This window comes from Danio rerio, chromosome 4, assembly GCF_052040795.2.
Source record: "Danio rerio strain M-AB ecotype USA chromosome 4, GRCz13ab, whole genome shotgun sequence".
Lineage (NCBI taxonomy): Eukaryota > Metazoa > Chordata > Actinopteri > Cypriniformes > Danionidae > Danio > Danio rerio.
In genome coordinates this window covers 67,541,307-67,555,240 of record NC_141024.2, presented here as the reverse complement: position 1 = coordinate 67,555,240, position 13,934 = coordinate 67,541,307, and the positions used below count along the sequence as shown (strand labels likewise).

The following is a 13,934-nucleotide window of genomic DNA, read 5'->3' as shown; positions in this document are numbered from 1 at the left end:
TTCTGTTTCACTATGGTGTAATTACAGTGGTTAACATCACATACAACAACAACTGCACTTACTCCTGTAACTTGTTTGCAACAATGAATTTTAAATATCTGCGTCACATATTCATTTAAATAAATGGATCATCATTGTGTGCGGTCATCTTTATTAATAGCTGCCTGATCATTAACTGAATAGGACCGTTTAACGTATAAGAAACCCGTTGACAGGTATAGCTGTTCATGCCAATACCAACTTGATAGACTATTACATGAACATATTACATGAACAGGACCTGCCTAACATCTCTTAAGACAAATAAGCATAGAGTCTATAACAATACATGCTTGATTGCCCAGATCAATACAGTCGCTACATCTGAATGGTGCTTTTTCACACATTTTAAAAATAACAACTATTTGTAAGCGAAGTTCTTATCCAATACCAGTTTAATACCTTAAATAATTATACATGTGAGGCATCACAGTGGTGCAGTAGGTAGCACTGATCGCCTCACAGTAAGAAGGTCGTTGGTTTGAGCCTCTGCTGGGTCAGCTGACATTTTTGTTTGTGTGTTCTCCCCCTGTTCACATGAGTTTCCTCCAGGTGCTCTGGTTTCCCCCAAGTCCATAGGAACTGTTGAACCATACAGTGGCTGTTTTTTGCCCCTATATTCTCTTTATTTGCATTCAGCAGAAACAGTTTTGAAACTAGTAGAGGATGAGTAAATGACAGAATTGTAATTTTTATGTGAACTACCCCTTTAATGCTTATGTAAGTAAAGGTAAATTAAATATTACTACAGATATTGCTAAAGAATGGCAGGAAACGTGGAACACAGATAATAAGAGAAAACAATTCATGTGAAAAAAGAAACCCTATATAGGCCTATGAAGTTGTAGAAATAGAAGAGGTCATAATTATGAGGATGAGATTTGGACTCAAATATTAATAGAAAGTGTTGTAGACATACAAGTCATTATAAAGTGGATTAAAAAAAGTTAAGAAAATGTTTAGATTTAAGGTTTGTGAGAGAGAGAGCAGACAAAGTGTAAAGTGAAAACCATGGGAGAAATGTATCAATAAGTCATGACTGCAACAGATAGTGGCAAAAAAAGTTAAACAAAAAAGACTTTTATTTTGCCGTGGCGCGTGACGTCATCAGGCAGCGCTGCTTCGTCGCTGTGATTCAACTGGAGAAAGGTTTGTTTTAAAACGTTTACAGATATAAACTGATTTAAAGTTAAAGTTCTAAAGTTTTAAGTTTTTTATACGATGCTATATTATGTTTCTGCTGTTGGAAATATTATTTTAACCCTTTATATAACTATTTTAGTATTTTAGTAGTACTATTTTATTCTCAGTAACTGAAGGCTGTTGTTTGAATAAAACAACAGAAAAGTGTATAATAAGTGTTTAAATTAAATGTTTCACCTAATTTATTTTTGTTAATTACTCTCAAATAAAGAAACCATTGAAGCAAGTGTTGAAGAGAAATTATTTTGTTTCTGTTCATTGTTTTGTTCATTTTGAACTGGATTAAGTGTCCAAACACAGAGAAAAAAAACCCTGCTGAAGCGACTGATCTCCACACTATTGTAAAGATGGCATTTATTAAAGAGGAGAGTGAAGATGTGAAGATTGAAGAGACATTCACAGTCAAACAGGAAGATCTGCAGGAACAAACAGGTTGGTTTTCATACTGATTACTAAATTAAATCCATCTTGCAGCCCTGAGTGTGCTGCCTAGTTCTCCTAAACGCACAAAAGCAGTCATTGAAAGACAGGAATGAGTTTCTTTTGTCACTTGTTCTCGTGTCTTTTGTCATTCTTTTAATGTATTATTAGTCTCCCATTTTCTCTACCTTTTTAAGGTTATTGTTTTTCTTGTTCTCCTGCTGTTGGTAAAGCGTCCTTGAGCACTGGCGCTATATAAAATAAACAAAAACAATAAATTAAAGTTCAAATGAGCTGACGATATTTGACCTACAGTATTCTCATAGAAGATATCTGCTATTACGGTGATAGTGTTGACTTTTACTTTTCATTTGCATATGTCACGTTGATCACAATTTTTTCATCAACTTCTTTATGGGTTTAAACTTGTTTCTAGTAGTTGTTACTAGTTCTCACAGATAGTATCTGAGTTAGAATTACATCATTATAATAGCTAATTACCGGGGCTATTGCTTTTAAACAGGGTTTCTGCGGTGCCTTAAATTCCAAAATCTAATTTTCAATCTACAATCACCAACAACCCATCTCAATAAAACTTTTCATTCAAAAAGGTCTTTTTAACTCTATTTATCATAATGGTTTAAATATTTACTTACAATAACATTTGTTTAAACGTGCTCCATTACTGCTGAGGACATCAACCTAGACAGATTGTTGTGCATATATTTAGTTTATTATAGGTTTTAAAACGTTTAAAGCATTTGTTCATTTATTTATTTATTAATTTTAAAGAAAGTTTACTTAGGAAAAAAAGTGTATGGATACAAGTAAAGCTTACTTGTTGCTACACAGAATTTTAAATCTTTTGCTAAAAAATATCTAAAATATAATTTTTAAAAATATAATTTATTATTGTATAATTAAATTATGATATTTTTTCATCGGGCAAAATAAAATATTTTCATCTTAGCCATTTGAAAAATTCCTTAGCCTTTAGCCCTTTATGAGTCTAAAATTTCAGTCATAATGGTCTTAAAAAATCTTTAAAATTCTTAAATTTAACTTGGTGAAACCTGCAGAAACTCTTGTTTAAAGTATGTCAAAAAAACATGGATGCCCCCAATTTTAAACTTGATGAATGAAATTGACACTAAAATAATAAATTGTTCTAAAACATTGTACAGTATTCTTAACTATATGATGTTGCTGTGGGACGACGTGAAACAAAATGAACAAATTATAGTGAAACAATAACGTTTAGCATTGCACTGACTACAACTGGCCAACAAACTAGTCTAAAAATGACTTTTTCTGCTTAAGTAATGGATTACAGCATGCTGATGATATGCAAACATTTGAGTGTAAAATTCTTCAGTATTGACCATATTCTTCATGTACCAGCAGGCGGCGACATTCAAATCCTTTTTGCTTGAGACTTAAAAAAAAAAAAAATTTTAGATCCTAAAAACAGTGTTCTGCTGCTTAGGCATGTGACGACAACAGTTTACAAGGTATACTGCGGTTAGAAAAAAGTTGATTTTTTAAAACTGCCAAAATGTTCTGCTGTACCATTACTTTGGTATATGTAAGTTTTTTTTTTAAAGGTTTTGTTTTAAGTTTTTCAGGACAACAGTATCTTCAGCAAAAAAGATATCCAAAGATGCCGTTTTAAATCGTTAAGAAATCTGTTTTTGAAACTAATGCAGACAGTGTATGACGTGTCTGAAGAGCTAGAAGGGATCCGGGGGTGAGAAAGGTGTGCAACTTATTTGAGGACCGGGAGGGAGACGTGCGATTTTTTTTCACTCCTCGTTTTCACTCGTTTGCTCGTTAGGGTTAGGGTTAGTTTTGTAATTAAATTTAATTCACGTTTCACATGATTTCTATGTGATTAGCTGACAGGTACATTTTTTCTGTCACTGTACCAAAATTTGAGGTCAAATGATTAGGATCCATATCTTTATTACATTTAGATGAAAATTGTCTAAAAATATTGGCCCAAAATCTATGTAATTTAGGGCATCCCCAGAACATATGACTGATCTGCTCGTTCCAAACCACATCTGGGACAAGATGAATCTGAGTCACATACAGAAGATGAGTGTACCAGTTCTATGGCATATTGCCAGGCTGTATCTGATATTTCTAGTCCCAGTTCGTCTTCCCATTTCTGATTTATATGGTTTAGGGAAGGAGAGGGCAGTTCTTTGGATCACTTCATATAACATGGAAATCATACCCCTTTGATATGGGTCCATATTTACCAATTCATCTATCCAGCATGCTTCTGGTTGGTTCAGTGAAGGACAGAAGTGTTTTTTAATGAAACTATGGACCTGAGGGTACCTAAAAGAATTAGACTGGGGAATCTCAATGTCTGTTCTTAACTGTTAAATGAGATAAATATGCCATCTTTAAACAGGTCTTTAACACAGTTAACTCCCTTCCTAAACCAAAATTGGACTGCTGAAATCTATAATCTTGGCAATACAAACAGACACAGTCTGAAATAGAAACAGAAATCTTGGTAGTATTATCAGTTTAATGGAATTGATCTTCCCAGCCAAAGATAAAGGAAAGGTTGACCAGTGCGTCATGTCTCGTTTTACTTTGTCTAACGTCATTTAAAAATTATTAATAAACAAATCCTTATATTTACGTGTCACACTCACACCAAGATATACAAATTTATCAGGACTTGCTTAAAATGGAAAGGTTTGGGTAGACATTTGCTGTGCTCTATCATTGAAAGGGAAAAGGAGATTTTTTGCTAGATTGACTTTGTCTCAAGAAACATTTGCAAATTCTGAAATGATTGTAAGAGCTTTTGGAATGCATGTATCTGGAATTGACAGAAAAAAGTAGATCATCCGCATATAGCAGAAACTTATGTTCTTGTCCCTCTCTGAAAATTCCTTGCAAGCCATCTGAGTTCCTTAATATGGTTGCAGGAGGTTTGATGACAATGTCAAAGAGCAGAGGGGACAGAGGGCAGCCCTGTCTCGTTCCTCTAGAGCAGGCATGTGCAAACTTGGTCCTGGAGGGCCGGTGTTCTGCAAAGTTTAGTTCCAACCCCAATCAGACACACCTGGGCTAGCTAATCAAGCTTTTATGGCCCGTTTCCACTGAGTGGTTCGGTTTGGTACACTTTTATGGCCATTTCCACTGTCAAAAGGCGTATCGAACCAAACCGTACCATACCACTTTTTTGGCACCCTTTCGAAAAGGTCCCAAACACTAAGGCCGTACTCATACTAGATACAGCAGCCTCGAACCGGGCCAAAGCGCTTGTCCCCCTCCCGTCTCCCCCGAGGGCCCGCACTCACACCACAAACGGGCCTCGGCACACTTACGTCATCACTGCTGCACTGTTCAGTGAGAAGCGCTCTCTCACTCAACAGCACAGTAAAGATTTCTCTAGTTATATCGTTTCAGTCGTTAGTTATGCAGTGACATGCAGTCGAATATTTCGCCAAACAGTCCTTAGGGATGCGGTGACACGCAGTCAGATATTTCGCCAAACAGATTTGCCACTTTTGGCGCTCATAAACAATCATAAAGCTCTCGTGCTGCAGGAATGAGGAGGTCTGCTGAAGCCATGCAGCTGTCGTGCTTCGAGGAGTTCTCGTCTGTAATAAACTACGGCAGTTTGCGTTCACTGAACAGTAAGAATGATTAATAAATCCATATGTAACAGCCCCTTAAAAGTCACGTCTCGCTTTCAGTTTCGGGCTTTGGCGCGTTTTGCACTCACACACAAGCATACCGTGCCAAAGCCCAAGTGAACCGCGCTCAGGCACACCTCTTCCAACCGGGCCAGGGCCGGCCAAGTGAACCGTGCTTGAGCCCGATTCAGCGCACTCACACTTCTCAAACGATCTGGGAAACTGGCCTGGGCATGGTACGGATGACATAGTGTGAGTAGGCCCTAAAAGGCAGAGCTAGACGTGCAGCTGAACGCTATTGGTTTACAGAGATACGTCATTCGTAGACACAAGCCAGAATCTAAACAAAGGACCCGCCATGTTTGAAATACACAGCGAGAGATTACAGCGGAATTATATACATATGCAGCCATGGTCGATCCGGGCTCAAACAAACCCTGTCGTCGTCTTGATAAACAGCCACAAAGCCATGGAGAAGAGCAGATTTACCCTGTGCAGCGTAGTTTTTTACGAGCCAGTCTGAAGCCCGAGTGGTTTCGCTTTCTTCCTTACGCTGGCTGCGCGTCTCTATTTGAAATAACAAACTTCTTGAGCTGATAATAATAACATGCGGTTAATTATTGACAAGCTTTGGAAACCTGATCCTGTGAGAAGCTGACAAACGCGGGACACATTCTGTGACACATTCAGAAAGAAAAGGACAAATGTGGGAGTGGAGCGCGGAAAAAAGGCGAAGCCAAGCAGCATGTTATTTATTCAGCAAACGTGAACAAACTGCCTTGTTTTAGTCTTTATTGTCACCTTTTGGACTAATATGAACTGGGAATGAAGGAATGACTCTAACAGAGGCTTCATGTGCTGCTGAAGATTACAGACACAGATGAGAGGTTTTCACTGACTGGAGGCTATACTTTGTGCTGTTTTGAATCTAATTAAAGATGAAATGTCTGCTTTGTGTAGTTCTTCTGTAGTTGCTAACATATCGGAGACTGTAAGGGTCTGTATGTCTTCCTATATGTTAATTTATTTATTTACTTTATATAATTACAGACGTTACAGTAGGGTATTTCGCACTGTCATTGATCTGCAGATCTTTGAGATCAGTAGATCTGCAACTAATGTTCATAGAAAAGTTAGTAATAAACATTTATACACAAGTATTTATGTGTATAAAGCATCTGTTTTAGGAGAAGTGCTTTTCATATGATATGTGAACGACCTGTGCAGCTTTATTGTAGACATTTTCTCGAGCGAAAATGACGTCGACTGAAACTTTGTCAACTAAAAGGGTACCCTTGGTAGAGGAAATGCAAGCCTGATAAAGGTGACCCAAACCGAACCGTACTGTACCAGTCAGTGGAAACGAGCCATTAGGTCCAGGGTCAAAACCAAATTTTTAAGCACTGTAAATGAATAGATATACTCTATTCTTTCAAATGCCTTATGGGCATCTAAAGTAATTAAGTCCTCTGGATTTGGTATTATTTTAGGTAAATAAGTAATATTAAATAAGCAACAAAGTTTGTAAGATAACTGTCTCCCAACAATGAAACCAGTTTGATCTGGGTGAATTATCTTTCTCATGACTGACTCCACTCTAATTGCCAGCACTTTAGCCAGGATTTTATACAGCAGAGTGAGCTGATCGGACGATAAGATTCACATTTAAGTGGATCCTTACCATTTTGAAGAAGTACTGTTATAACAGCCGATGTCATGAAGGGGGGAGGGATTCCGAAACAAGAGCTTTAGCAAATACCTTGCACAACAGGGGTGTTACTTATAAACACTTCTTATAAAACTCAGCCGGGAAACCATCAGGGCCTGGTGCTTTTCCGGTTTTCAATTTTTTAATTGCATTTTCAATTTCAGAAGGTGTTAAAATCCCTTCTTTTGTCAACTGATCTGAATCACAGAGGGATGGTAATTCTAAATAATTAAAGCTCTCAATACGTTCAATTTAGTTTACCTCAGAGTTGTAAAGAGTTTTATAGAAGTTTTTTAAATTGATCACTAATACCCTGTTTGTCAGTCATAATACTGCCATCATCCTTACTAACTGCTACTATAACGCCAGCTGCTGAGGATTTTTTCAGTTAGTAACACAATAACCTGCCAGCTCGTTCACCATGTTCATAATGAATCTGGCGTGATCTTATGTGGAGATCCTCATTCCGCTTGCAGAATAAGTATTTTCTTATGAAGCTCTTCGGAAGATGATGTTGATTGTAGCTGATCAATTGTATTATTTTTTTAGATGCCATTGTCCATCGCTGATGGCCGACAAACTTCACGATGCTGGGCCTGCATCACGATCCATCGCCCCGCCCCACATTCATATTGATATATAACTTATTATTTGCATGTCATCGTAATAGCAATAACAGTCTTTTCATGAGCTGTGTTAAATGTTACATATAGCTGCCGCTTGCACAGCTGACAGCATCGTGAGGATTAAATGAAGGATTATACAATACCTCTCTCACTTAAATGTGTAGATTCAGCGCCAAACACTGTTACCTGTGGACTTGAAGCAACTAAGTCTTTTATCCACTCTTGGAAAAGTGTAAATGGTGGATTAACACTCAGCACATGATCACTAATAAGATGCGCCGTTATTAATATCTTTAGGCAAATCTGTCTGTTATTTCATTCTTCCATCTTCAGCGCTTTACATTTTCGCAGTTTAAGCTCCTATCATCTGAAGGCAGAAGGCATTGACTGAGTGATTGACAGCTGATATTAACCAATCATTTACATTCAGTTGTAGAGCAGTGAGCCAATAAGTAGAGCACAAAGGCGGTGCAAGCATTGCAGGCTTTTTTACATCAAGTTCACATAACAACTGTTTTAATCTGTTCTTGGTGCTGCGTTTGACGTTTTTAGGTGCAAAGATGCATTCTGCAAAAATGTCTCTTTAATCTGCACACGCAGTGAGGATTTTACAGTGAAAACAATGAAAATGTATGCACTACACTGAACTCAAACCGAACTCTCGTGTTCTCCACCAGCTGTGGGAAAAGCCCTTGTAATGACACAGATCACTGTGCCATGCCCGTAGCCAGGGGGTTTCGGGTTGTTCGAACGAACCACCCCCCATGGCCCCCATGTAATTTAATTTAATATTATATAATGCATATTATAATTATTTATATTTAACATATATATTGTAATAAAGTGTAATTTTATATAACTTTGGCCAGTAATTAGAATCCCATTGAGCCTCAAAGCCACAATAAAGTGACGCGAGTCTTGTGACATAACCCACTGAGTGGTAACACTTGAATCTTTGATGTGACATCCTCCTTTGATACCTTACTCTTTGGCTCTCTTTTCTTGAGCCCCTTTCACACATGCAGACCTTTCCGGAAAATTACCGGCAATTTTCTGGAAAGGTTGTATGTGTGAACAGGTCCTTTTTGAAAATACCGGTAAATTCGTTCTGGCTATTTTCCAGAAAGAGAAGTTGTAACATTCCCGGTAATTTGCCAGAATGCTGCGCTGTGTGAATGCAGAAGGAAGATTGCCGGAAAGAACGCGTGCACGTCTAGAACGTGCTGACGTGAGACACCTGCTTTAGCCAATCAGAACAGTCAGACGCATTTAGTTAGAAGTTAGTCAGATCACGTTTATATGTTCTTCTTAATGCCAACTGTGTAAATAATCATCGATGAGATGCTTATGATAAGCCGCTGTTTGTTTACCTTCACGATTTGCGTGTGCCTGTGAAACAGCCTGTGAGAGCCAGCACACGCACATATTATGAACATCTCGACATGCCAAAGTGATCCTCCATATGTTTTCTTCGAAGTTGTTCACAATACTGATCATCCACAGAGTTTGTAATGTAGTCAAATATTTACAAATACAAGCGCAGCCGTTTAAGGCTCATTTGTGGTGAATGATGTCAGAATTTACTGGTATTTTGGAATGGATTTGTGAAAGGTCTTTTCTGGAAAATTTCCGTAACGTCCTCGCCTGTGTGAACAGCGCTATTTTGAATATACCGGTAAAGTCGTTCCGGAAATTTTCTGCATATTTACCGGTATCACTGTGTGAAAGGAGCTTTGATCTGTGTTACAGATTATCTCTTGTCATCTGCTTTTATTTGCAGTCACAGAAGCTCTCGTTTGCCTTTTTTTCTGTTTATACCACATCATTCCCCTTCATGTTTGTCAGTATGTTATCGATCATTTGTGTGCATATTATTTTGTTACTCACCCTGTATGTTTCCAAGACCACCAGTGAGTGAGTGTCTGGTTGTTTTTTCCTACGGCACTTCCTCAGTGCTCACCCGACCGGGTGTTTACTTTGACTTTTGCTTTTTCCAAGACTCGCTTCTCAATAAAGACTTGCATTTGAGCTCACTCTTTTTTTAACTCGTGACACAAGTATTTTCTTACTCATTTGTGTTTAAAGGTCTTTAGATTTTGGCATGATGTCTAGCTTTGAGGCTTTTTTTGGTCTACTTCACTTTGTCAGACAGGTCCTATTTTGGTGATTTCCTGATTGCGAACGTGTGGTAGTAATCAGGTCTGGGTGTGGCTAGAGAACTTGAAGCAGGTGTGATAAATTAAAGTTGTTCTAATGGGAATTTTTTTTTTCACACAAGGCTGTGTAGTTCAGTATTTTGTCTTCAATTTAAGAATAAAAACTTGATTTAAAAACTGCACAATGTGTTTAATTGTGTTATCTTTGACTAATGTTTACATTTGTTTGATGAGATAAAACACTAAAGTGTTAGATTTCTGCATTGCAATTGTTACATAAAGATTACATACCTCTATAACATTTGTCATATAAAGGTGCAGATTTAAAGCTTTATGCAGATATTATACATGTGTCATATGTCTATGAGGCAAATATTCTCAGAGATTCAGCTGTTTTTTCTAACAGGTTTACCAGTCAGGCACAGAATGAAAAAGCATTCCCTATCGGCTTTACAAGTTTTACAAAAACAAATTGTTTTGTTGTGATTATGAATATATACAAATAGAAACTGGCCATTTACAGCTTTCAAATTTATGTCTCATCAATATGACAAAAATTAATCTGGGAATAATCATATAAGAATCTGCTTAAATGTGTATCTGTGTAATGGACAGGAGGTTAATATGACAAGATCAATCTAAATATGATCTGCTTTGTCTTTACATTTAATGTGCATCAAAATTAAGATTTGTGTAGCCAATGTTTTCACTTCCTTTTCACTGAGTTTTATGATTTACTAAAAAGTAAACTTATTTCTATTTCAGACCTAATTAAAGACTACGAGGAGAGTAAAGAGGAGGAACATCATGTCAAAATTGAGGACAAAACTCATTTAGAGACTGATGGTGTGTTAAAAGTGAGAGACAAGAATTGTTTTACCTGCACTCCGTGTGACAAGAGTTTGGCAAGCAAAAGCAAATTAAAGACTCACATGAGGATCCACACTGGAGAGAAACCATTCACATGCACTCAGTGTGGGAAGAGTTTCAGCCACTCATCATCTCTTAATCAACACATGAGAATCCACACTGGAGAGAAACCATTCACATGCACTCAGTGTGGGAAGAGTTTTAGCAAATCATCGTCGCTTTATAAACACATGAAGATCCACACTGGAGAAAAACCATTGACTTGCACTCATTGTGGGAAGAGTTTCAACCACTCATCATTCCTTAATCTACACATGAGGATCCACACTGGAGAGAAACCATTAACATGCCCTCAGTGTGGGAAGAGTTTTAGCAAATCATCGTCGCTTTATAAACACATGAAGATCCACACCGGAGAAAAACCATTTACATGCACTCAGTGTGGGAAGAGTTTCTACGATTCATCATACCTCAAAAAACACATGAGGATCCACACTGGAGAGAAACCATTCACATGCGCTCAGTGTGGGAAGAGTTTTAACTGCTCATCACACCTTAAAAAGCACATGATGATCCACACTGGAGAAAAACCATTCACATGCACTCAGTGTGGGAAGAGTTTCAGCAAATCTTCGTCGCTTTATAGACATATGAGGATCCATACCGGAGAAAAACCATTCACTTGCACTCAGTGTGGGAAGAGTTTCAGCCACTCATCATCCCTTAATCAACACATCATGATCCACACTGGAGAGAAACCATTCACATGCCCTCAGTGTGGGAAGAGTTTCATCCACTCATCAAATCTTAATCTACACATGAGGATCCACACTGGAGAGAAACCATTCACATGCACTCAATGTGGGAAGAGTTTCAGCACATCATCACACCTTAAACAACACATGAAGGTCCACACTGGTGTGAGAGAGTATATGTGCTTGGAGTGTGAGACGACTTTTATTACAGCTGCAGATTTGAAACGGCACCAGAGGATTCACACTGGAGATAAACCGTACAAGTGTTCACATTGCAGTAAGAGGTTTACTCGCTCAGAAACCCTGAAAACACATGAGAGGATTCACGCTGGAGATAAACTGTAGACATGATCAGTGTGTTCTAGGGTTTGTTACCGAAACCCGGTGCCATTATAGCACCGGTACCATGGTAACCGGTATGCACCGGTATTAAATCAGCGTATGAATTTCGGTGCTGCGGCATGGACGTGAGGGTTGCATGAAAAAAGGCACATATAGGTGTTGTCACAGCATCACTAAACATTTAATATTCAACTCGTTTAGTTTTGACTTCATTCATTTTTGATTTCTGTCTTGAACACATGATTTATTTACAACACATTTTTAAACACAATAGTTTAACTGACTCGTTTCTATTATCTAACGCTACTTTTTTATGCTGACAGTCAGTGCTGAACATTTTACTAGTTATTTTGCAAGACAGTATTCAGACAAAGTCTTTTTAAGTATTTTATAGTCTTTTATTTAGATTAAAGTGTAATTTAGACTTATCAGTTCACTACGAAAGTTAAAATAATTAGTCGAATTATTTTGTAACTGATTTGTTGTGTAAATCAAAAATATATAGTAAATATTTCTTAAGGAGGCTAATAATACTGACCTTATTTTTATTTACTTATTTTTATTACAAACGGCTTTTATTCATGAAATAAACAATAAGAAATAGGACTTATTATGACTCCAGAATAATTATGTTTTAGGAAACACTAAAAGTTTTCAAAAACATTATTTTAAATGAATGGGAGGGCAAAATGAATCGACTTGAACTGTAGGCCTGTTAAAGTTTACAGGTGCAGCAATGTGCCTTGATGTACTTGAATGTTAGAAATGTGTTCTCCTACACCAGTACAATGTTACTTGTCAAATAAATGAACAAGGAAGATTATTTTGAGTTTAAGTTATTTAATTATCTTGTTTATGAAGACTGCAGAGTGATGGATGAAAACAAATGACTTCCAATAATGTTTTAAGTATTTTGTGATATACATGTTAAAATGTGCTCCTAAAAGTATGTGGCCCCTGCCCGCCCCCCACAGGTAAATAGTAAGCTAATGTAATTTCATAATGCAAATCTTAAATTCATGCTAACCAACAAATGATCAAATGAAATGTATTAATGTAATACAATATGAATTGATGTTTACTTTAAACTGTAATTATATTGTTCTATTAAAATTATTTTGAAAAAAATCATTTGTCAAATAAAATATTTTTGTAGAGGTATCCACCATCATTTTGTGGCTAAAAAGTGTTGATTCAGGCACCGTTTTGGCACCGGTATCGTTTTAAAAGTATCAATTTAGCACCGGTATCGAAAAACCAAACGATACCCAAACCTAGAGTTTCACTCATTCGGGGCAGCTTAAGAAGCTGAGAAAGAGAGCTCCTATACACACTGGTATTAATCTTCCTTTTTACGTCATATATGATAACCTAAACCATATTTAAATAACAATAGGCACAGCAAGAAAGGGCTTTTTAAAGAAGGAAGGCTTTCCCCTCACATTAAGAAGTTATTTAAGACTTCAAGGTTTGGAGATCTTTTTCGTAATGTTTTTTTATGTGGTTCAAGATATTCATGTTTGTGTTTTTCATGTTTCGATCACAGTGATCTTCGCAAAAACATCTGATTATGCAAAAACAGAAATATAGAGTAATTACTTTGAATATTAATGGGTTACTAAATCCGATTAAAAGAAGCAAACCTGTGGCTAAAATTAAAAGAGAAAACCAACAGATAATCTTCTGGCAAGAGACGCATCTTTCTGATACAGAACATAGGAAATCAGAAACTATGGGATTTAGTTTTTTTTTTTCCTCATATAATAATGGTTGTAAATGAGGAGTAATGACATTGATCTCAAATAAAATCAACTTCCAATTAATTTCTAAGATTACTGATAAAGAAAGGCGATATAACCTAATTAAAGAAACTATCGGTCAATACAAAGTTACATTAGTTAGTATATATAGACCACCTGAAAAAGACAAAGCATTTCTCAAAAAAATAGTAAGTGTTATAGCCAAGGAGGCATCAGGTACGTTGATCTGTGAGGGAGACTGGAATGTACAACTTCAGCCTAAAATTGGACTCATCTTCTAATAAGCAAATTAGTCAAGAAACTAGACAAATAAGATATTTGATGAAATAATTAGGCTCGATAGATGTATGAAGAGACATGTTTCCTCTTAAAAAAGGAATATACTTTCTT

General features: G+C 36.9%; 2 protein-coding genes and 1 long non-coding RNA gene across 4 annotated transcripts in view; 2 read left to right on the top strand and 1 right to left on the bottom strand.

The window, feature by feature from the left end:
• The window catches only part of LOC148682349 (uncharacterized), a 771,506-nt gene that overhangs the window by 386,538 nt on the left and 371,034 nt on the right, over nucleotides 1-13,934 (bottom strand). The window lies entirely within an intron of this gene.
• Nucleotides 1-13,934, top strand: part of LOC137490983 (uncharacterized) — a 471,679-nt gene that overhangs the window by 208,259 nt on the left and 249,486 nt on the right. The gene's annotated exons all lie outside the window — the stretch shown is intronic.
• LOC108182721 (uncharacterized) lies at nucleotides 1,159-12,954 on the top strand. 2 transcript variants are annotated; one of them, XM_087250164.1, is made up of 3 exons: nucleotides 1,159-1,188; nucleotides 1,530-1,674; nucleotides 10,583-12,954. In XM_087250164.1, exons 2-3 carry the CDS (start codon nucleotides 1,590-1,592, stop codon nucleotides 11,785-11,787), a joined length of 1,290 nt encoding a protein of 429 aa, XP_087106290.1. In that variant the 5' UTR covers nucleotides 1,159-1,188; nucleotides 1,530-1,589; the 3' UTR covers nucleotides 11,788-12,954. The 2 variants fall into 2 exon arrangements, with proteins under 2 accessions (XP_087106290.1, XP_088506581.1); XM_088650455.1 differs by having other exon boundaries at nucleotides 1,159-1,674.

Bases quoted from the DNA above. Each gene is read 5' to 3' on its own strand.
- LOC108182721 (XM_087250164.1), top strand. From the start codon at position 1,590: ATGGCATTTATTAAAGAGGAGAGTGAAGATGTGAAGATTGAAGAGACA. The intron at 1,675-10,582 runs GTTGGTTTTCAT...TTTCTATTTCAG, and splicing joins AGATCTGCAGGAACAAACAG to ACCTAATTAAAGACTACGAG.